Source organism: Vulpes vulpes, chromosome 3 (assembly GCF_048418805.1).
Source record: "Vulpes vulpes isolate BD-2025 chromosome 3, VulVul3, whole genome shotgun sequence".
In the NCBI taxonomy this organism is placed as follows: Eukaryota; Metazoa; Chordata; class Mammalia; order Carnivora; family Canidae; genus Vulpes; species Vulpes vulpes.
In genome coordinates, this window is record NC_132782.1 from 15917567 (window position 1) to 15942800 (window position 25234).

Below are 25234 nucleotides of genomic sequence, written 5' to 3' on the forward strand. Positions count from 1 at the left end.
AGAAGCTGGCTCCGTGCAGGAAGCCTGATGTGGAACTCGATCCCAGGACTCCAGGATCATGCTCTGAGCCAAAGGCAGACACTCAACTGCTGAGCCATCCAGGCGTCCCTCAAGTTTCTTCTTTTCATATAGAATCATAATTATTTAAGTTATATACACGTAATAGTAAAGAAACATTTAGGAAAAAAAATTAACTGCTCTGACAAGAGTGATTGGCCTTCTTTTTCTCAAAAGACTCCTGTGTGTAGAAAGGCAGATTTTGTTTTCCCCCTTAACAGATGAAACAGAATCACAGAGAATTATGTGTTATGAGCGTAAGAATTGGCTGGGGTGGCTGAGGTGCCTGAGTGGCTCACTTGTGTAAGTGTCTGACTCTTGGTTTTGGCTCAGGTCATGATTTCATGGGTTATGAGATTGAGCCCCATGACAGAATCCATCCTCAGTGGAGAGTCTGCTTGAAGATTCTTTCCCTTTGCCTCTCCTCCATTGTATGCTCACTCTGGCACTCTCTCTCAAATAAATAAATCTTAAAACAACAACAACAAAAAAAAAACAAGAATTGATATCAAAGCCCTCTTCTCAGTCTTCACCCAGTGCTCTTTCCAGGAGACCACGTTCTGTCATTAGTTTTCATCTTGGATATGGCACATGGACACAGGGTACCAGTCAAAGCTTTGGGAAGAGTTTCATATACCAACCTAAGCAAGTGGACTTTGGAGTCAAAACAATTTAACCAAAACCCCCAAAAATCTGATTAAAAAATGGGCAGAGAACCTGAATGGACATTTTTCCAAAGTAGACATATGAATGGCCAACAGACACATGAAAAGATGTTCAACATCACTCATCATCAGGGAAACACAAAACAACAGTGAGTGTCACCATACATCTGTAAGAATGGCTAAAATCAAGAAGACAAGAAATAACAAGTGTTGGCAAAGTACATGGAGAAAAAAGAACTCTGGCACTATGCTAGTGGGAATATAATTGGTGCAGCCACTATGGAAAACAGTATGGAAGTTTCTCAAAAAGATAAAAATTGAAATACCATATGATTCAGTAATTCCACTACTGGGTATTTATTCAAAGAAAATGAAAACATTAACTCAAAAAGATATATGAATCCCTATGTTTATGATAGCATTTTTTCAGTAGTCAAGATATGGAAGCAACCTAAATGTCCTTTGATAGATAATTAGATAAAAAAAGCGGTGGTATATATATACAATGGAATATTATATAACCATTAAAAGGATGATATCTTGCCATTTACAACAATATAGATGAACCAAGAGAGTACTATTCTAAGTGAAACAAGTCAGACTGAGAAAGACAAATACCATATGATTTCACTTATATGTGGAACGTAAAAAACAAAACAAATGAACAAAAAGTAGAATCAGACCTATAAATACAGAGAACAAACTGTTGGTTGCCAGAGGGAAGAGTAATAGGAAGATGGACAAAATGGGTGAACAGGAGTGGGAGATACAGGCTTCCAATTAAAACATGAATAAGTCATGGAAATGAAAGGGAAAAGATATAGCACAAGGAATATAGTCAGTGGTATTGTAATAGTGTCATATGGTAACAGATGGTAGCTATACTTGTGAGCATACCATAACGTACAGAGATTTTAAATCACTGTGTTGTACACCTGAAACTTATATAATATTGTGTGTCAACTATACTCAAATTTTAAGAACAAGGAAAGAAAAACAAAAAATCAACTTTAAATCCCTGCCATGCCATAATTTGTCATATGGTTTTGAGGGAAGTTACTTAACTTTTGAGTCGCAGTTTCCTCACCTGTAAAATGGAACTCATTAAGGTCTAGTCCTCAGGATCATTGTGGAGTGATTACAGATAATACATGCAAAGCATCCTGCATGGTTCCTGGCATGCGGTAGATATTCAGTAAAAGTAAGTTCCCTCTCTGTATCCCCTTCCTGAGTATAAACTCCACTGGGAAATAAATCCACGTGTATAGTCCTCTTCAATGGTAAGCATAATAATAATATAACTTCAAAAAGATGAAACCATTTCTCTCACTTTTGGAGAAAAAAAATAGTACCTGTCAAATCTTAAAGGCAGTTACAAGAAAACTTTTATAAAAAAGAATTTTCTAAATCTTATGTCTTACTTATCTAATGGGAAAATTAAAATACAGTAATATCCTATGAAAGATTCTTTTTGTTTTTGCAAAGAACTGTGCTCCATCATGCCAAGAGCTTGATTCATTTGTGTAGATAAATTTTTCACTGGCCTCAAAGTTGTAAGATTAGGTGGTATGCTACTGACACCATTTTTCCCACTCACTGGCTTGAGGCCCTTCTGCAACTTGTTCTGTAAAATAGCAAGTCCCCCGCCCCGCCACCAAACCCCCTTCCATGAAGTTAGAAATTCTAAAATCCAGGAGTTAAATATCACCCAGATTTGCTGCCTGCTGGTGTGGAAAGCAAGTCGCCTTTCAGATGTCTAAAGAGTTGGAAGATCTCAGTGTGCATATCATGTTTAACCCACAGTGACGGGTGATTGGCAGCATAACAGCTGAGCGACAGCCATTTGGCTAGGAGTTCAAAACCCAACACGAAGAGCCATAGCAGGATCATGGCTTGATTTGCTGTGGCCATGAAGTCTAAATCACCAAGCACAGAGGTGGAGGCAGAGGTGACAGCTGGTAGCCATTCTCGTCAATAAAGTTGTGATGGTTGAGATGTACAAGCAACCAGAGCCTGCTAATTTCATAGACTTTGAGCCAAGTACTTAGTGTCAAAACCAGCTATGGTCAATGATACAAATGGCTGTGAAGGGTCCCTTGTCAGCAGCAAGGCTCTCCCAACCAGACTCTTTCCACCTAGTGGGTTAGAAATGGTTGGATCCTGCTTTCTAGGAATAGTCAGTTTGAGAAGATCTTATCTTTTCATTTTTTTAGGTTCTGGTAATTTTTTTAAAGGCCTATTTATTGAGGTATAATTTATATACAGTAAAACTCAGTTTGATAAAATTGGATGAATACAGTCAGGTAACCCCCTTCACAATCAAAAGGAAAAAAAAAAGAAAATTTCCAAAAAACTGTCTCATACCCTCTCTGTTACCATTCTTCCCCCACTCTTAGCTCCTGGTGACCACTAATAGATTTTCTGTCCCTATAATTATGCCCTTTCCCAAAATGTCATAGAAATGGAGTAATATAGTAAGTAGACTTTTGCATCTGGCTTCTTTCACTCATTTTAATGCTTTTATAATTTATCAGTGTTGGTATATTTAACAGTAATTTGCTCTTTTTCATTGCTGAACAGAATTCCAGAGTATGGATATACCACAGTTTTGCTAATTACTAGCTAAATGACATTTGTTTCCAGTTCTTGATGACTATGAATAAAGCTGCTATAAACATCTAGAATTTTATCTTTTTAGGCAAGATTTATAGAAAAGTAAATAACTTTGATTTATAGGAAACCAGAACTGTATAAGCTGGAATGATCATAGAGGTGGGAGTTATTCCCTTGTTGATTAACAGAAATATTTATCTTCTTAGCATGCTATTCTTTTGCATAGCAATTTCCAGTTGATACAAGGCGGTTTCACTCACCTTATTTTTGTAATTATCACAGTAACCCTGTGACGTAGGTTGGGGATCTTACCCCATTTTACAGATGATGGCTAAGAAACCTCCCTGCAATCCAGACTGCCTACCTTCTGATCTGGTATCCCTCCTCCAAACATTTTCTGAATGTCCTCTCTATGCAGAACACTCACTAAATGCTTTTGCGGTAGCCACACAAGCAACATAAAAATGTTTTTTCCCATCAAGAGGGGACAGTCTGTTACTGTCTATCATATATCAGTAGGTAAATGTAAATTAAAACAACAGTATACTGTTACACAACTATTAGAATATCCAGTGACAACAAATGCTGATGAGGATGTAAAACAACAGGAACCTCATCCATCGCTGATGGGAATACAGAATGGTACAGCTACTTTGAAAGACAATGTGGCAGTTTCTTACAAAAGTAAACATACTTTTACCATATGATCCAGTCATCACAATCTGTTATTTACCCAAAGGAGTTGAAAACTTATGTCCACACAAGAACCTGCACACAGATGTTTGAGGCAGCTTTATTCATAATTGCTAAAACTTGGAAGCGACCAGGATGTCCTTCAATGGATAAATAAATAAACTGTAGTATATCCAGCAATGGAATATTATTTAGTGCTAAAAAGAATTGAGCTGTCAAACCATGAAAAGGCATACAGGAAACATAAATGCTTATTACAAGGTGAAAGCCAGTCTGAAAAAACCATGGACTGTATGATTCCAACTATATGACATTCTGTGGAGACAGTACAAAGATCAGTGGTTGCCACAGATGTAGAAGGGGTTAACAGGCAGAGCCCAGAGGATTTTTATGGTAGCGAAATTATTATATGATATCATAATGATAGATACATGTCATTATAACTTGTCCAAACCCATGTAATGTACAACATCGAGAATGACCCGTAATGTAAACTATGGGTTTCGGGTAATTGAGAAGTGTCATTGTAGGTTCATCAATTGTAGCAAATGTACTGCTCTTGTGGGAGGTGTTGATAGGTATGCATATGTGGGAGCAGAGAATATATGGGAAATTTCTACCTTCCCCTCTGTTTTGCTGAGAATCTAAAACTGCTCTGAAAAATAAAATCTTTTAGAAAGGAGATGGTAGCAGTAGTTCCTCAAATGGAACCAGGATGGACACATCTGCCTCAGGTTTTTTTGTTTTTTGTTTTTTTTAAGATTTTATTTATCTACTCATGAGAGACACAGAGAGAGGCAGAGACACAGGCAAGGGAGAAGCAGGCTCCATGCAGGGAGCCCAATGCAGGGCGCTAAACCACTGAACCACCAGGGCTGCCCCTGTTTAAGAGGAGTGCTAAGCTAGATCCAACTAACACAACCACAAGAAACAAACAGTCTATGAAGCTTCCTACAGTCCTTTTTGGAAACAGGGCATAAATTTTAAGAAGTAAATGCCATCCAAGAAGAGAACAGAGTGGCAGTTCCTGGCTGCTTGAAGGCAGAGGGGAATTCCCCAAATGGTGATGTTCCATGGCAAATAATAAACGGATAAGGGAAAACCTTCCTCCTTAGTCTCCAAGTTAGAGAAAGCAATTACCAGACAATGCTTTCTTTGAACTCAAAGTTTGACCGAGATAATGACTGGAATTAAGTACTGGAGAATCAAAGTAGAAAGTGTTCTTGTAGGCCTGAAATTACCAGAATTGTTTCGTGTGGAGACCAGAATATCTGATGTGGCTGTTGAAAAAAACAAAAAATCTGTCCATGAGATTCTATTCTTTAAAAAAAAAAAAAAAAAAAAAAATTTTACTTCCTCAGTGCTGCTTTTGGCGGCATTTGCCTGTCAGACCTCCCACAAGTTGGCCTCTTTATATTCTGATAAGATGGCTGCTGACCAGCTGTCACTCCAGCCAGAAATGACACAGGCTTCTAGTGCAATTGGCCGGCAGAGGTTAGGAGGAGAAGGTTGGGCTTTTGCGCCTCATCTGTATGTGCCTTCCTTGCCAGATACAGTAGGCACCATTTGCCAGGTCCATTATGAGGGCAGGAAAGCCCAGATCCCCAACCAAGAAATCTACCTAGACAGTGCTTCTGCTGGAAACCATGCTTCTGGGTCTATCCTCTGGGTGGGTCATCAAATGCCAGGCCAGGCTGGGGCCTCCTCCTATAGCAGCTGATCTGTGGGAACTTAAAGACCCAGACATGTGAAAGAAATAAAATCTGAATTTTTTTTTTAAGATTTTATTTATTTACTCATTAGACACAGAGAGAGATAGAGACACAGGCAGAGGGAGAAGCAGGCTCCATGTAGAGAGCCCAATGTGGGACTCAATCCCAGGACTCCAGGATCACACCCTGGGCCGAAGGGAGGTGCTCAACCACGGAGCCACCAGGCATCCCTAAAGTCTGAATTTTTATTTCCACTTATAAAGGAAAGAGTAGAAGTCAGTGGTTTTTTAAATGTTTACATAAATGGGGCTGCATTGTGTAATATTTAGGAATTCAGACTTTAGGGCAAAACTGCTTGGGTTTGAACCCTGGCTCTGCCACTCTTCAGCTGTGTGTGATTCATGGGCAAGTCATTTAACCTCTTTGGGCCTCAGTTTCCTTAACTGTAAAATGGGAATAATAGTGGCCTCAATCTTTTAGAATTACTGTGCAGATTAATGAGTTAATTTTTGTAAAGGGCTTAGAACACTGCTGGAACATAATAATTTATACATTTGTGTTTTTAAATGAAAATAATGGATACTTCTCTAACTCCTGGTCTTAACACCACCACCAATGCTCCAGCCAAATCAAGCTGAATACATGTACCTAATCTTTTCCTTCTATTTCTGTTTTAACATCTATCAGCTTTACCTCTTCATATAGTTCCCTAGGGCTACTACAACAAATTACCCCAAACTTCATAGCATAAAACAACAGAACTTCTCTCATAGTTCAGGAGGCTGGAAGTCCAAAATCAAGAAGGTTGGTTTCTACTGGAGGCTCTGAGGGAGAATTCTTCCCATACTTCTGGTAGTTCCTGACAATTCTTGGCATCTCTTGGATTATAGACCCATCTCCACTCTTAGCTTTCATTATTACATGCATTCTCCCTGTGTCCATGTCTTCACATGCCCTTCTTATAAGGATCATTGGATTTAAGACCCACTTTAAGCTAGTATGACCCCATCTTAAACTAATTACATCGATTTCCAAGCAAGGTCACATTCTGAGGTTTTCTATAGACAGGAATATTGAGGGGACCCTCATCTATCCAGCTCACTCCCTTAAAACTGTTAGGGTATTTTTACATCTGTTATCTCTTTTTATTTTTACTCTCTCTGTATTAGAATGTAAGCTCCATGGGAGTAGGGACTGTACCTCTTTAAGTATAGTCTGAGACAGCTTGGCACTGCTTAATGTAGGTTTGCTGGACCACCGCAAGGGAATGGAGAGATGTGATGCCACCAGGCTGGGTGTGGGAAGGTGGTGTTGGAGGTAATAGAGTCACTCAGAAGGAGAGAGAGGGACAGGATGGGAAAAAAAAAAATCCCATCCAAGAAAATAAAAAAAGAGAAAGGTCAGAGATCCCAAATATTCTAATATAGTATGTCTGGAAGTACTGCCAGCAAATTAGAAATAGCCAGAGTCAGAAGGAAGGTTCAGGATGAGAGAGAACAAGGTTTATATCACAGGTCAGAAGAAAAGGAGCTAGGACAGTTAGTTGACTGCCTCAGGGCAAAGCCTGCAGCATATCTCCTCTATGGGGAAGGAGGGGCCCTGCTGCCAGTGTGGTTTCTTCTAGAGCCAAGGGATCCAACTGGAAAGAACCAGCCCTCAGATACCTGAGGTAGTCTGAGATGGTGGAACATCTTCAACCCATCATGCCCTCGAGGGTCATGGAGAATGGAAGAAGAGATGTGACAGCCAGGATAGACCCTTCAGTATTTTTCTACTCAGGTCTTGCTTGATCTGTTTTGGTAGAGAAGTATTTAGATATGGATCAACATGAGTTAAGCTGACTGGACAATGAAAAACTGCAATTGTGATAATTGTCAACCCAGCGGAATGTGTAGTCTCTCTTTTCCATGATAGCTTTATTGGTTGTTAATGACCCACAACAGTCAGTGAGCAGGACTATAAGCTGAAAGGAAAAGACAGATGTGCCTGAGGGGTAGAGATGCGGAGGAAAGGAGGAGACCTTGTCCACCTCCTGGTGGTACAACTGAAAAGGAAACAGGAAAACCATCCAGTTGTCAAAGCAGAAGCCCTGGTCTGGTACACTTAAGACCTCTGTTTGTCACCCAGCTCCGTATTTGACTAATACAGTCATTGAGACAGAGGTCCAAATAACCAAGTCACCAAGTTAGTAGTGAGTCCAATCAGGACAGTTACCAATTCCCTGGTTTTCTGCAGTTACACCCTTTCCAGCCACATTATTAAATCTTACAAATAAGCACCGAATCTGTTGGAAAGATTTATCACATTGGAGCCTCAAACCGTAAGACAGGTGTGGGTTTCCCTAGCCACATTGTGTCACCCACTTGGGTAATTCATCCAGGTGTGGGAGCATGAACTTGGTAAGTTTCTCCTGTGTTTCATTCCACAGGGTACCCTTCAAACCAAAGCAGTGATCTGCAACCTACTGTTGCAGGAGATAGTAAGGGAAGTGCCCAGGATCAAGACTGCAGCGAGCCCAGTAACCACACAGATAAAATTGTTAGAGGTTTGGGATAGGTGTCCTATATTCAGGGATGTTCCAGAGAAGGTTCCAGAGATGGAAATGACAGCTTGATATGGGCCCTCTATTTTTCAATAGGAGATAGCTGCTTAAATTCAGGGGCAGCCTTACAGAGGATCCTCTTAGGTGATTTCACAGAAAAGACAGAGTAGACAGAGATAAGCTCAGCTTCTCTGCAGCTGCCCCCTCTGCCCACTGACCTGTTTACAGGGGAAAACTGGTCTAGTTGTGTCTCTCCTTACCAATTGTCTCTCCTCAGCTCTTCCTCTTGGAGTAGACGCTGACACATTTCTGTCTGATTTACCTGGGAACATATCAAAGTGCAGCTTCTCAAGAAGGTTGTCTCTCTGTGATCCTGGTACATTGACCTCAAACTGATGGAGAACATTTATGGTAGGGAGGAGCATCAGAGATGAGAAATTAAAACTTGATTATCTGTTCCAAGCCACCCTCCATTAGTTAACATCATTGCAAAATGAGAGCATTAGGCAGACTATATCAGTGGTTTTTAAACATTTTAAAAATATTAGAATCTTCCCTTTTGGTAGTTTGAAGTTTCTAGACTTCTGCTGGAAGAAGAATGTTTTTCAAAAATATGGCCTTTAATGCTAATGCCAGCATTTTCTGAAAAGTTAAGATGGGTTGCCCTGGATTTACAGGAGAGTTACAGTTACAGAATATCTGCCAGGCCCAGCAAAGAGTTTCTGGCATTTCCCCCTCCTTTGGAATCTGCAGCCCAGCTTCTGTTTCAAGGAAATGCAGAACTGGGACTTTGCCTTGGAGCAGGGAAGTTAGGGAGTGGAAGAGACGGAAAAGAGAGGGAAGCCCAGGGAGCAGCAGCGTTTCTGGAATTTGGGAGTGGAGACAACCACACACTTTACATCTTCAAAAACAGGATGCCTAGCTGTTGACTGACTCATGGTCTAGACCCTTTCTCCCTAGCAGAAGTCACAAATAGGCGGTCTTCCAGGTGTAATCAGCGTGTGGATATGTTTTGTTTGGCCAGATGGAGTTTTAAAAAAAAACTTTGCACCCCAATGTCTTTAGGTGGGGCATACATTCTCTGGTTTATCACAAACCCCAGCTCTTTCCACCCACTTTGCCTGACAGTGCACACATTTTTGTTACCTGGGTGACTCAAAGGCATTTGAGTTTGCACTGCCTGCTCCAGTGTTTTCAGCCAAATGCCTTCCTGTCTGATTCCAAAATGGTCCAGTGGAAGATTAGTTTGACTTTCCTGGGAAATACGAATGGCCCATTGAGCTCAATCTGACTTTGGAAGGATTTGACTCCTTCAGAATAGTCCCTCCCAGCATTGCTTTATTTCATTGAACCAGAACACTTAAGGATACTTCTCTGAGGAAAGGAGACACCTATCTGGAGAGGCCTCTATTGCCCCACCAACATGAACCTCAAGTCTCTATTCAGGCTCATCATTTAATTTTTTCAGCCATGTCACTGGTCTTACTCCTTTTAATTTGATCTATTCACTTAGAATGGACCACCATATTTTACCTTTCTGTCCACATCTTTGTTTCTCCAATCTCCTTGTTCAATTAATTTGCCAAAGAGATGCCAAATGATTCCAGCTGTCACCAGGACATACTTAAAAATATTTGACAATACTGAGTTTTGCCTTGAATTCATTAGTTGGATGGCCTCTTCCCTGTTTGTGTTTTTACTGACTCAAATCCTTCTCCCTGCTCTTCAGGCAAAGCTGGGGGATAGAGCAACAGACTTCATCTAAGCTTTATTAAGAATATTCTGTAAGTTTTCTGTTTGATTTTTATACTTCAAATAACTCTTAAAAATCAATATTTTGATGACTGAAGTGTAAATGAATAAGAAACATGGAATAGGTTTTCCCTTCAGTTACATGAACAGAAATTCTGTGGGGTTTTTTTTTATTGGAAACCCAGGCATAGGAACTGGGGGCATTTGCTAAGTTCCAAGATGTTGAAGCTTCCTCTCTGGTGTTGGACATGGCACCTTTCTCCTGAGAGTCCCAAACCAGAAGAGGCTTGGTGATCTTTTCTTGCTTTACCTTTTCCTCCCTGAATTACTGGTAAATTGCTCCATTTTATTCTGAAGACCTCAGATAGGTGGAGAGGACAGCAATCTCAGCTTTCCATGTGGGTGATACCATTTGGGCTTTGATCAGTGCGTGGTAGCTCTTAGCTCTTGCTTCTGCCAAATTGGGCCAGATCACGAGGTTAAAGATTATTCCTGTCAGTGTTCCTTCTTAATAAGAAAACAGAATTATTTGTGCCACTGAAGTAGGCTTCTCTTTCTCCTTTTTAAAGTCAATTCTTGCTTTTATGTTGCTTATAACAGTATTACAAGGGAGCTTAGGCCAAACAGTGTTTTAGAATCTCCAGGAGGGGGAAACCTGTCTGAGCCTTTTGCTGGAGGAGTTGGTCAATCAGGAGATAGTGGGGAATGGGTTAATGAAATTCTGGAAGGCTGCAGCTATTTTTCTTGATTTCTTTTTTCTTCTTCTTTCAACATTGTTGTTTCACTGTTTGGTCTTAATGTTTTTGTGTGCAATAATAAAAATGTAATAATGTTCCACTTAAAATTTTATCTTTATTCTTTTGGTGTTTATAGCAATAATAATAACAGCAACAACAGATGGTCTTGTTTACCACTGATAGCTCAAAGAATTACATTTCTTTTATACAAGAAATATTTATGTCTAAGGAACCAAACTAATAACAGAGAATCAGAGCTTACTTTTTCCAGGATAGACAACATGAAACTATTGATTTCTGTATTTTTTTTCTTCACTCTATCTTTGTTGTGCTGTATGTTCAATCATCATAACTTCAATATTATACATTTTTTAAAGATTTATTTATTTATTAGAGAGCACCTGGGAGGAGGGGAGGGGAGGGGCAGAGGGGAAAGTAGACAGAGTCTTAAGCAGACTCCCCACTGAGTACAGAGCCCCACTCAGGGCTCTGTCTCATGACCCTTGAGATCATGACTTGAGCCAAAACCAAGAGTTGGGTGCTGAACCAACTGCACCACCCAGGTGACCCTAACCTTATATATTTTAATGCATCTTCTGCAGTATGTCACAATTGCTAAGTTTACAGATTATCTTCACTGTTTGTATTTTGGTTTGGACCTGAAATAAGGATAGCAAATAGGTACAGTCTCTCCTCTATCCCACTTGACTAGTAGTGACTGTGTGAAACTGTAATTCTCAGCCCTGACCACATGTTAAAATAATCTGGAGAGCTTCTTAAAATTGACACCAATCCCACCACAGGGCAGTTTCAGAATCTCTAGGAGCTGGACTTACATATATTTAAAATCTTCCCCAGTGATTGGAATATATAGCTAGGATTAAAAATCTCTGATGTAGAGCAGTGTCTGCCAAACTTCAGCATGGATCCAGATCACCTTGAGGGCCTGTTAAAAACACAAATTGCCAGCTCACACTACTGGACATTCTGATTCACTAGGTCTTGGGTGGAGTCCAAGAATTTGCATTAATAACAAGTTTCAAAATGATGTTGATGCTTCATGTGTTGTCCTCATGAAGTCATGATCACGTGGCATCTGCACCATGGGAACCAGTGATGTAAAGTGTGTTGAGAAGGAACTTGAAGCTGGAGCACGTGGGTGGCTCAGTTGGTTGAACATCCAGCTCCCAATTTTGGCTCAGGTCATAATCTCAGGGGTTGTGAGATCAAGCTTAAGTCGAGCCCACACCCCTCCTCCATAGGCTCTGCACTCAGTGGGAATCTGCTTACGATTTTCTCTCTGTCAAATAAATAAATAAATCTTTTAAAAAAATAGGAAATTAAAAATAGGAAATTGAAGCTGAATTAAGATTTAGTGGAAAAGAGGGGCATGATTGGTTAGTTATGGCTGGGCAGACATAGTCACAGAAAGGAGGAATCATATTTGTTACTCCTTGAGAAACTGATCAGTAAACTGCCCTCATTCACAGTGTAGAAATGGGTTACTCCAGGAATGATTTCCTGTGTATAGTTTGTCCTACCCACATTGTGACAGTCCATTCCCTGATGTACATTCTGCACCAGGCAGCCCCACCCTGCCCAGCTGGGATTGGAAGTTGGTCTGCTGTCTAGCCCAGTGCCATTCCAGCTCCTGCATGCCACCATTGCAGTTGACCTTACTTAGGGGCCTCTAATCTCTGTCTACTATCTCAATCTATTGCCAGAGAAAGGTAGCTTGTTTTCACATAACTGAATTATTTTACCCACTTGCTGGCTGGGATCACAGAACAGGTCAGTCTTGATGACATGTGGTAGACAAAGGCTGCAGAACAGCATGAGGGCAAGAGAGAGCTGCTGCGGAGTATGGTTGGGCGCTAAAACCTAACCCTGCCTCCAAAGCTCTCCATGGATCTCTAAGTTTTTTTGTTTGTTTTCTTGTTTTCTCTCCATTCTGAGGGCCTCTATAGATCATAAAAGCAGTCTGCAAACAGAATTCAGCAGTGGCCATGGACAGACTTCAAGCAACTCTCTTGCTGTCACTGAGAAAAATCGGTGAGTCTTATCCATAGTGTTTCCAGTCTTAAACTGAGTTCTAGTGGACAACGGACAATGAAACAAGTATTTCTAACAGTGTGTTATTTTGGTGAGTTGGAGAGAGTAGAGACAAAAAAAATTTTTTTAATCAGATTCTCCCAGGTCAGAGGTCATTACTCTGTGGGTAGAAGTCTTTATTTCTACAGGGCAACCTGAACAGAGTCCTGCTTTTTGGGTTCTCCTCATGGTAAAACAGGTACGTGGCCTCATTAGGTTAAAGCAGCTTTTCTCAATTGGGGACAGTTTTAACCATCTGCCCCCCTGGGACATTTGGCAGTATTGGGAGATAGTTTTGGTTGTCACAACTTTAGAGGGAGGAGTTGTGCTAATGTCATCTAGTAGGTAGAGGCCAGGGATACTGGTAAACATCCTACCACACAGCACAGCTCCCTCACAACAAAGAATTGTCCAGCCCCAAATGACAGTAGTTCCAAGGTTGAAAAACCTTAGGTTTAAGCTAAAGAAAAAAGGGAATACCATTTCCTATTTACCTGCAGTTTCTAGTTAAGTATAATTCAAAATAAGTAGAGTGTTATAGCTCTAGGCCACCATGCACCATCTTCAGTGTAGATTTCACTGCTCAGGTCTAAAGAAAAGAATGCTCCTGGCTAAATGTAGGCTTGGGTCACTTTAAGTCAGGCCAGGCCTTGATATCAAGCACTGGAGACTCAAGGAACTCCTAGGCTTCCAGTTCTCTAGGGATACCTCCATAACCTACATTCTCCCAGAAAAGGTATTTAGGGCTTGTCATACATGTCACGAGGAAGAGGACAGAACTACAGGAAGGAGTGGATCATATCAAAGGGAAGGTCTCAATGGAATGAAGCTTGCCTTTCTTATTTTCCTCTAAATCATTTGTAAGGACTTTTTCATTAAAAGGACATGGAGAAAGAGGTAGATCATTAGAAAGTTCTGTGTATCTTTACTTGGAAAAAGAAATGGTTTTGATTTATAATTTTTAAGAATATTTCTTAATTTTTAAAAATTTCTTATGAATATTTTTGAGACCTGACAAATTACATTATCAGTACTTTTCTAATGGTATCAAAGTGTTGTTGGACTGCTTATAAAGGAGACTGCTTTCCCAATAGAATAGCTCGTTCAAGGGTACTGGAGGAAATATTATGGGCCTGTCACCTCAAACTAGAATAATAAAGTGTAGAATTTCTGATGCAGCAGAAAGACCACTGAACTTGGCAGGTGGAAGACTTGGGTTCTGGTCCTAGAGCTGACATTTTCCAGCGTTTGACCTTGGACAAGTCAGTGAACCAGTCTGGTGCATGGCTCTGGCTCCAGCCCAAGCCTGACTCCCCCCAGCCTCAGCTGGTGGCTGACTTTACGCAGTATCAGGACAGTGCTGTGAGCAACTGCAGCTTCACTTCCCTGCATTTCAGACTTGCTCTTTCTCTTCAGCTGTTCTTTCTTTCTTTGCTCTCATCTCAAAAGATTACAGGTCCTTTCCTGGCACAGGCTAATGCCTTCCTTCATGGTCCTTTCCTCCAGCTGCCTCCTTCCCTCACCTGCCCCTCCCTCCTCAATGCTGAAATCTGATCTGGGCCCTCCCTGTGTCTCTACAACTGCTCTCCCAGGAGTTAGAGCCTCGTCTTCTACAGACTTTGTGGCATCAGCTCCGAGGGCTATGCTGGCGTCAGATTGCCCTTTTCCTTGGATGTCTGTGGACCTGCAGGCTTCAGGCTCTTCCTCTAAGACATCCTTGGTCTCTGTCTTCTCTGGCCCCATCCTCCTCAGCTGCCCACCATTGAAATGAGGCAGTTCTCCAAGTCCTTGACTTTCTTCTTTACTTACTCCTTACCTGGATGATATCCTCTCACTGGGGTGTTCTGGTACCAACTCCCAACTCACTGAGCACAGTTCTCAGGTCTTTTCTGAAGCCCTCACTTCCACGTCCAACCCTGTTGACCCTGTTTGTTTGTTTGTTTGTTTGTTTCTTTCTTTCTTTCTTTCTTTCTTTCTTTCTTTCTTTCTTTCTTTCTTTCTTTTTTTAGATTTTCTTTATTTACTCATAAGAGACACAGACAGAGGCAGAGACATAGGCAGAAGGAGAAGCAGGCTCCATGCAGGGAGCCTGACGTGGGACTTGATCCTGGGTCTCCAGGATCAGGGCCTGGGCCAAAGGTGGCACTAAACCGCTGAGCTACCCGGACTGCCCTGGCCCTGTGTTTCTGATTGATGCATCAGGCCCTTGGCAGGAAAGTCCCCAGCAAAGCACCTTCTGTGCCTGACCCTCTCACTGTTGTGGGTTGCATCAACACTCTAGTGACCTAGCCTTGAAACCTGGCAGTCATTTTTTTTCTTTCTGGCAGTCATTTTTGATCCCTGCTTCTCATTTAACCTCGCCTGCAGTCATTTTCTTAGCCTCCTTCCAAGTCCAGGCCTGCCATTATCTTGTTTTTTCTTTCTTGTGATTTTCTTCTTTATAGACCAGCTTTTATTTCTGACATCTGATCAATGGTCCTAAAGCATATTCTGACTTTTCAAAGAACTTTAATGGCTTCCCATTTTAGACCAAAAGAAGTTCAGACTTCTCAGTGTACCATATCAAGCCTCTTTCTCCAACCTTGCTGTACTCTGTCTTCCAGACTCACCTCCAGTTATGCCCTGATATGCCCCCTGTGTGATCGATTTTTTTTTTTACCAGAGCACCTACCTCTGTTCTCTTTGCTCCTGCCTTTCTGTTCAGTTCTTAGCTATCTCATCAAGATATTGTCAAATCCCTTTCCTCCATGAAGACCTCATTCTCTTCAATGCTTCTTGAACGTTTTTATTTCATTTAAATAGAACTACTCGAAATGCTGGTTCACGACCAGATAATGAACTTCTATCAGAATGTAAATCAACCTACTGCTTTCTTCATCAAGAAAGTCTTGCTATGAAAAATATATCAGCTCAGCTAAACAATGTCCTTGGTGATAAGTTGATTTACATTCTGACACAAGCTCCTTACGACACTGTGAGCAGTAATGGCTCACAGACAGGGTCCTGGGACCACACTTCGGTTTATCACTCTCTATAGCTCTTCACGTATTGCCCAGTGTTGTGGTTGACTATATGCTAGCAGGTCAGCTTCTCAAAGGTGAAGGCTGAATCTTCTTCCTGTGTCCATTACATGCAGCGGGTACTTGATAAGTTTATTGAGATAACTTCCAACACCATTCTAAAGGCTTAGATTTTTATGAAAGAAATATTCTCCTTGTTCAATCTTTGGGTGATGGCAGTAATGATAGGATCTGGATTGATTCATCAGATAGTCCATCAGGACATGCCTATTCTGGGGGAGCTAGGGGACTCATTTATTTGTGCCCTCTGTGTTTGATGATCACCTCAGTGCCCTGTGGATCAACTCAGGGGTTGAGAGGAAAGAAACTGGGGGGAGGAGGAGTGACAGGGAAAGAGATGAGCAGACCAAGAAAAAAGCTAAGTCATGCCAATGATGATGCTCTTAGCAGCAATTAACAGACCGTCCAACTAATATGTTTAAGAATCCCTCAGGATAGAAGTCTAAACACAAAAGTTCCAGCACTGGCTCAGTTGCTCAGGGATTCATTAGGGGCATGGGCTCTCGTCATCTCTTTGCTACTTTCAGTGCATCAGCAATGCCCCCACTTACGGTCACAAGGTGGCTGAAGCAGCACTAAACCTTACTTCATCATGTGGCAATGTCAAAAGCAGGAAGGAAGAGGTGGATGGCCAAGGTGCCATCTTCAGGAGTCTGTCTCTGTTTCCCTAAAATCTCTAGGACACTGTCCTCACATCTCACTGGCCAGTTATCACCAATTTGCCGAGGTGGCTCTGCCAAGGAGCTGCAAGGAAAGCTGGGAATGTGAGCATGGGCATTTGCAGCTTTGCAGGAGAGAGTAGGCAAAGAAGAAAGGGGTTGCAGAACCAACCAACACCGTGTGCCAGAAGAGTCCTGAAGGGGTAGTGATGGGAGTAGATAGGTACCAGGGAAAGATAAAGGGAAGGCAAAATCAAGAAGAGGTCATAATGAAGACCCAAACATGACAAGAAATATTACCGGGAATAGAACAATATAATCATTCAGACTTACTCAACATTTGTTGTGAATCCACGTCTTTTCCCCTAATCATCTCAACATGATTCTCATTCTAGCCTCTTGGGTGGCATTACTGACTCCATATTATTGATAAGTAAATCAAACCAGACAAGGCTGAGATAAGTAGGTCCCAAATGGTGGCCTAGAAACCAATCTTCTGAGTTGAAGGTATCCGATTTACCTACTCCTGCCCCTAATCTGGAAGTTCACCCATGTCACAAAGAGAATAAATGGCAGGTCTGGATTTGAAATCAGAGCTTCTCTCTCCAACAGTAAAAACAACTAACATTTGACACTTATTAAATTCATGGGCACTGTATTAAGTGTTCTACATGTGTTACCTTATTTAATCCTTATATAACTATGCTATGAAAGAGGTACAGATTTTATAATTTCTGACATTAAGATATTACAAGTAATTTGCTTTCTGGTGGTGGAATCTGGAGAAGACATGCAGAAATGGCATCTCCAGAGGGAAGGAAGAACAGGTCATCAGCCTTGGACCTCAGGTAGCTAAAGGAGAGAATGTATTTGGTATCTGACACATCTTTGCATCCTTCAATGACACTTCTGTTCATGTCACTGAACTTTCTGGCATGGAAACCATCTGCCATGTGACTGGTGGGATGAAGGTGAAGGCTGACCCAGATGAGTCCTCTCCCTATGCTGCCATGTTGGCTGCCCAGGATGTAGCCCAGAGGTGAAGTTGCTGGGCATCACTGCCCTCCACATCAAACTCCAGGTCACGAAGGAAATGGAACAAGACCCCTGGACCTGGGTCCTAGTCGCCCTTAGAGCCCTTGCCTGTTCAGGAGTGAAGATTGGGTGGATTGAGGATGTCAGCCATATCCCCTCCAACAGCACCCGCAGGAAGAGGGGGTTGCTGCAGTCGCTGTCAATGAACAGGAGTCCTCAAGTTATTGTTTTCTATTAATAAATTGCCTTTGTGGAAGCTTTAAAAAAATATATTACAAGTGATTTGCCAACGTTGTTTAGTAAAATGACAGAGTCAGGATTTGGATGTAGGCCTTCTGTGTCCAGAGACGACACTTTTTAAGATACTAGTACATTCTGCTGCCAATCTAGGTTCCAGGCTCCAGATACTTAGCCTATGGCTTTTTTTTTCTGCTCTGTGCTCTTCATAACTGTCATTGTAACAAATCTTAAATCACAGCCAGCTAAGGAATAAACCCTAATTGGCATAAAACTGTTATCCTGTGGTTGGTAGAAAAAATAATTCCAGCACGGAAGTCTCGGGATTAAAGCTTCATGGAGAAGTTGCTCTCATCTGCATATGGTGAGGTGGGAGCTAACTTGGCTAAGGAGAAGGCAATCCAGGTTGAAAGTAGAAATCAGGGATCCCTGGGTGGCACAGCGGTTTAGCGCCTGCCTTTGCCCCAGGGTGCGATCCTGGAGGGATCGAATCCCATGTTGGGCTCCCAGTGCATGGAGCCTGCTTCTCCCTCTGCCTATGTCTCTGCCTCTCTCTCTCTCTGTGTGACTATCATAAATAAATAAAAATTTAAAAAAGAAAGTAGAAATCAGTGGTTGGTATGGCACTTCTCTGCTCCACTTCCTACATTAGGCTGTAACTATGTACAGTGAATGACAGAAAGGAAATAGTCTTTTATGTCATGGGGCTTTGTTCCCATGATGGTAATCCTCTATTTTAATGCTGATAAGTACAATAGTGAGGATTATGCTCCTTAATTTAATTTGGCCTGCATATGGCAAAGCCATCACAAGGCTTTTATTTGACATTCTTTAGCACAGCTAGCCTGTTGTTGTGTAAAAAGAAGCCCCTACAAGGGAGGCAGGAGATTGATAATGCTGGTGCACATGTTTTTACCCAGCAGCTTGTATGTAACATACCTCCAGAGAAGCTGCTTCGTGTGGGCCACTTCAGTGAGGATTCAGACTCAGAGTGATGGGTATCTTCATGACTCAGGCAGCTCGAGGAGAGCTGGCATCTTGCAAGAGGGGAAAATGAGCACATATTTCTCCCGTGTGTCATCCTTGCAGATCTGGGGCTTGGAGCCAATTGGGCTGACCTCAGAATCGATGAGCCAGAGAAACAGCCTCCCAGTCAGGGCCGACTGTGGGCCAGATTTTCATGTGGGCTGTGAAAGTACAGATTGCCACATATCTTGACAAACATTCTGCGTGGGGGGTCATTGCAGAAATATGTGGCACAGCTAAGAAGATTAAACAAAACAAAACTTTTCTTACGTATCAGGAGGACCTTTCCTCTCCCAGCCTTCAGTCCCCATGCTCAGTTTTCCTTCCACTTCCATTTCACTCCCTCGGGAGGCTAGTGCCCTCTAACAAACTTTCTACCACTGTGGCCAAATCAATGCACTAAAGCATTAGAAGACCTCATATGGACCCTAGAGGACGTAGGCAGGAGGAATGAGAGCAGTGGTAGAGGTGGTGGCCTTCTTTTATGAAACCCCAACAATGTTGCTCTTTGTGTTACCTCATTTGGGTAGAAGCAGATGGGCCTCGGTGACAGTCCCGGGTTTAAATCTTAGTTCAACTCCTTATAAACTCTGAGTCTTTGGTCAAGTTCCTTCATCTTTCTGATGAGTGTAAGGATTAGAAATGATCTATGCAAGGGAACTAGCATAGTTCTAGATGCATAATGAATGCCCAAGGGTTGATGACAAGCTGCTGTTGCTTGTAGTAATAGAAGTGGTAGCAATAGTGGTAGTAAAAGTGGTATTTAAAAGGTTACTGTGAAGCTAACCTGATATGAAGGGTCAAAACTCCTCTGGCTTTGCTCTAGGGCTTTAGATTAAAAATAAGCTTCGAGGATTCCAGCACTTTAAAAACTTTGAACAATGATCACTCTCTGCTTTTAACTTGAGAGCCAGATTTTATTTTCTTGTGTTCCTGGCTTTTATCTCAGGAATAAATCTGAGGTTGACTTTGGACCTGACTCACCCTTGCCAATATGGCCAGGATTCCACTGGCACACCCTCACATGATAACTTTTCAGAGCTTACTCGATTATTAGGGCCTTCTTAGAGTTGCTTGATTTTTAAAATATTAATTGGTCACATTTATTTTCAAAACCTTTTTGAAGCCAGAAACCTTATCACCAGCTGAAAGGAGCTTCAGGGAAAAATCTGTTTTGAGTTATATTTTTCCTTGTGGATTTGCCTATGGCTGTACATAAATATTTATCTGAACTATTTCAACAAACCTTAAATCATCAGTGATCCTTATGCAAAGGAGCCTTTTAGAAGGATTGTGGATGTCAAGAATGTCAGCAGTCTAAATTTTCTTTATAGGACCAAATTCCAGAGATTGGAGGCCTCTGTTAAAATATTTGGAGCTGTTTGGTGGTTTTTAGTATGTCTTTTGTTTTCCAGTTTCTGTATATCTATTTGTGCTATTCCTTTGGAATAGAATTTCCTTGCCAGTTCTTTCTTTACCTGTTATATTTTACCCATCTTTCAAGGTATCATGCATGTGACACCTCCTGCAGGGCCTTGAAGCAGACTAGAGGTAGGAGAAGAACATCCCAGGTGGGAGAAAAAGTGAGCCGTGGTCCAGAGGCAGGATGTTCAGGGGGTGTTCTGGGAAGGTGAGGTGTCCAATGGGATAAAGGCTGAGGGGGAGAGGGGTGGGAGTGGCATGATGCAGAAAGTACTACAACAGGCAATAAGGCAGGTGGGAGCCAAGACATGGGAGACTTAAAAGATGCGCCAAATATTTTGGACCTTATTCTATAAGCTGAAAGATGTACACATACAGTCATTGATTGGAGGAATATGGTCTGCAGACATATTTTGTTTGGCCTGCACAATGTTTTTGAAATTTTTAATTAGTTTCCAACATATAAAAATAAAAAGATTTCATGGAACAATTCAGATTTTTGATGGCTTTTGAAAAATTGGAATCTAGCAGCAGTCTGCTGGAACTGTGTAGAAGTTGTCTTTCATTGATACCTACTCATGGCATGCTTAATTCATGGCCTGGCCCCAACAGCATCTGAGTCTGATTCCTGTCCAGTGTGTGCAGAGGCACCATGCAGGCAGAGGAAGCAGTTTAGGCTACAGACTCTGGAGCCAGATTGCTTCCATCTAGGCTCAGGTCTGTGTCTGACTAGTTCAATGACCTTGGGCAAGTCAAAGCATATGTCTAATAATAGTGTCTTCCTCGTATGGCTGTTGTGAGAATAAGCTATAGGAAATGTTTAGAAGACTACTTAGCATGTAGTAAATGCACAAAAATGTTAACTGTTATTACTGTATGAGATAATCAACTCCAGGGTTGAAACTGTCACTTACTTCTGGATAGCTCAACTAAATCTGGATCTAGAATCATGGGCCATTATTAGCATAAAGGTAATTGATGAATGGATTAATGAATGTGTGCTCTTTGAATTTTTATTTCTGTTGAATCCAAAAGCAAATTTTATTAGTTTGACCTTAAGAAATGATTCTTACTTACATTGAGTTTGACTTGAACATAACAATTGATTTTTAATAAATTAGGAATCTGGCCTTCTCAGAAACAGAACAGAGCTAAAAAAATAAGTGAAGAGGAATGTTAACATTGTCTCATTTTTCTGTGATGGATCTAACTGCCTAACTCAAAAATAAGACACAGATTTGGGGAGATGCTTAATTATGTGTTTTCCTTTATGAAGCTCAATTATTGGCAGGTAACTCTCTGTGGTTAATTTATCTTAATTTAAGGATGGTTGAGGGGTCCCTGGGTGCCTCAGTCAGTTAAGCATCTGACTTTGGCTCAGGTCATGATCCCAAGGTCCTGGGATCAAGCCTCATGTCAAGCTCCCTGCTCAGTAGGGAGCCTGCTTCTCCCTCTCTCCACCCCCTGCTTGTGCTCTCTTGTGCACACGCTCTCTTTCTATCAAATAAATAAATCTTCTTTTTGTAAAGATTTTATTTATTTATTCATAAGAGAGACAGAGAGAGGCAGAGACACAGACAGAGGGAGAAGCAGCTCCATGCAGGGAGCCTGATGTGGGACTCAATCCTGGGTCTTTAGGGTCACACCCTGGGCTGAAGGCGGTGCCAAACCGCTGCGCCACCAGGGCTGCCCAAATAAATAAATCTTAAAAAAAAATTTAGGGTTGGTTTCTAGAAACCAGATATAGTAAACTTAAGCAGAAATGACGTTAGAACAAATTTTTTCTTAGGTTCTCTGACCACTGCCCCCTCCCCCACACCTACATAAAATCCACACTTCAAGGCAATGTTTTATGCCCGGTGTATCAGACAAACATGCAGCATCTTCAGAAATGATTTGGACAGTTTGGCATGAAAACCAATTTCTGATATGTTCAAAATATCTTATGTATAGCTGAAGTTACACCAGCACCCCACCAAAGCCTGTAATGTGAACACCTGAGGACACGAATACATTTGCCATCAGCAAATGAGGCTGTCAGCAAATGATGGCATGAGCTCTGCAGAGTGGACCTGTAAAGTTGGATCACTTTCTAGAAAATGAACATTTACAGAAAACTTTGGTCCAGTGACATTTAATTTTATTTGCATAAATATCATCTAAAACTAAATCATGTGTTCAAGATTCCAAAATGTCACTTTTTTTAAAAAAGATTTTTATTTATTTATTCATGAGAGACACAGGGAAAGGCAGAAACATAGGCAGAGGGAGAAGCAGGCTCCATGAAGGGAGCGCGATGTGGGACTCATCCCAGAACTCCAAGATCACGCCCTGAGCGGAAGGCAACCACTGAGTCACCCCCAGGCGTCCCTAAGAAGTTACTCTAACTTTGTACTTTATATGTCAAATAGCTCTCTTTTTTTAAAAAAATCGCCTTTTTAGAATGATGATGCCTCTACTTTTTCTAAAGAAACTTTCTTTAGCTCTCTCCTTTTTCTTCTTTCCTTCCTTCTCTCTCTCAATATCTCTGTCTCCTTACACAGTTAATACATACCTACACCTCTAAAGTTCTGGTTTCCAATCTAAGGACAATTTCAAATAATGACAAACTGGCAAATTCTTCTGACTATTTCATTATCCCTTGTTCCCATCCTACAGTGTCAAATTTTGTGAGTATAGGAATTTCTAGAAATTCAGTATATGTCTGATAACCACTTTGTTTGTATCCTCATCCATTCCCTTGTTATATACAGGCTCAGAATGAGTTTTTGACAAAAATACCTTTTCATATTGAGCCTATTAGAAGAAAAACACTTGGAGTAAAGAAAACTTGCTCAAATTGAAAATATTGCAGGAACAGAATTTGTGTAAAAATGAATTCTGCACAAGAGTGTTTTATCATCAACACTTATGGAAACCTAGATTATAATCCTGCAGGTTGAAGGAGGATTAACTTTTTACATTTCCACAACCTTACTAACTTTATTTCATTTTCCTCTCTGGGTTAAAAGGAAAAAAATATTAGTGTTTCTGCTCCACGTGTAAAGTTTTGTGAATTCAGTGGCTTCTACCTGAAGGGTGCAAATATTCCAGTATATTTCCCATTAGCATTGCCCTAGTCACTTTAAACTAAGAAGGAACCAGGAACATAAGTAAGTGTTCGCCACAGAAGCTGTTGATGGTAGTAATGCCACACTTTTTCTCTGTGTATCTCAGTGACTTCTCAGACTTGTCTCCTTGATGAGTAGACAAAACAGGAGGAGGGTTGAAGTTTTTTCATCTGAATGGTTTAGGTCAGGAAGACAGGAATAGAGAGCTTTGGTGAAACAGGGCTCTAGCGACCGCTGTGATTGGGAAATTAGATAATAAACAGACCCTGTTACCAAGATTCTAATGGCCTAAAATCAACACAGTCTGGAGACGCAGGCAGGAATGGCCTTCCTTGCTCTGGCCCAGACCTTCCCGGGAGAGCTCTTTGTGTCAACAAGAACAGCCAGCGCTCCTGGCTGGCTCCCAGCACTCAGAGTGGGGCTATCATTTTTGTTTGCTTTGCAAATATCTTAATGGGAAGTGGTTCAACACCACCTATGGGTTAATCTGAGGGGTTCTGCTTGGCAGCTGTTAGCTCTGAGAACCACATGGCTGCTCTCCGGTGGAGGGAGTCAGGCTTTACGGTTAACTACCCAGCGCCAGGTTGAGGCATCTCCTTTGCTTATTGGATTTACTGACTGGCAGGAAGCACCTTGTTGTCTTTTATTTTTAGTTTGTTCCTCCTGGGAGTGTGAGGATGTTGTTCTCAGATCTAATTGTTTTTCTCTCTAAGGCAGGGCAGTTGTTTACATTAGTTTCACTAGCATGCCACATACTTTTTCACCTAAGTATGTTCTCATAGAATATGAAGCTTGATATTAAAAGTGGTGATGTGGTGGTGGCGGAAGCAGTGATACTGTTGCAGGAGAAGGATCTGGTATGTTAGCCTGCCAGGAGGACAAAGCTATAGCCCTGTCTTCACCTGGGATCTAAAGACTCGAATACATATTACTTTCTTGAGAATCTCTGCTCTACTCTTACCTTAGTTTTCTCCTCTCTTCTTGAATTTGACTTTCTCTTGTTTTGTCCCATGGGTATGCTTCCCTGGATGACTTGGCCAACTCATGTTTTTCTGGATCTATATCAGTTGACATTGGCAAAAATGAACTCTTTCTTTATGCTTTCCTCACTGGATTTCAGGCAAGGGTGGACAGTTTCCATGGTGCAGGTTAGAGAAGTTCCTGGACTGATGATGGACTTGTAGACAGTTTCCAAATGCCCCATTTATAAAAAATGCAAAAAGTTCAGATGACTTTATTAAATCCTGGAACGAATGTCCAGCTACCCCAGTAATAGTGCAGACTTGCTTCTAAGACTGTTTTGTTTCCTGAAGGTTTCCTCACTTACTTGTAGGGCTGCCTGGTGCTTGAGAGAAGGGGCTCTCTATAGTCCACCAGACATGCTGCCACTAAGGGTAAGACCTTGATGAACTTATTTTCTCCGTTTCCTCGTCTTTAAATGGAAGACAAAATGGCACAATGTCTACCTCACCAAGTCAAGAAAGTTCAATGAGATAATATATATATAAAGTATACAGCATCTCACCTAATGCCAAAAAAGCACTCATAAATAGTGAAGAGGGAGTTCTTGTTCTTCCAGAGGCATTCACCTTTCTCTGTGTAATTTTTAGTGTTCTACTTTTCTGAGGCATTCATTTTGAAGCCTGTGACTCCTAACCCTTTAAAAATAAGCCAGTGCCAGGGGTGCCTGGGTGGCTCGGTTGGTTAAGCATCTGACTCTTGGTTTTGGCTCAGGTCATGATTTCAGAGTTGTGAGATCGAGCCCCATGTTGGGCTCCATGCTGGACATAGAGCATGCTTAAG

At 41.4% G+C, this 25234-nt stretch overlaps 1 protein-coding gene across 3 annotated transcripts in view; it reads left to right on the forward strand.

Annotated features, from left to right (window-relative positions):
- The window catches only part of MYO3B (myosin IIIB), a 431205-nt gene that overhangs the window by 300141 nt on the left and 105830 nt on the right, over positions 1-25234 (forward strand). For all 3 annotated transcript variants that reach the window (XM_072751897.1, XM_072751898.1, XM_072751899.1), the window contains one exon: positions 12739-12823. In XM_072751897.1, coding sequence (XP_072607998.1) covers positions 12739-12823 — 85 coding nt within the window. The remainder of the gene's footprint in view (positions 1-12738; positions 12824-25234) is intronic.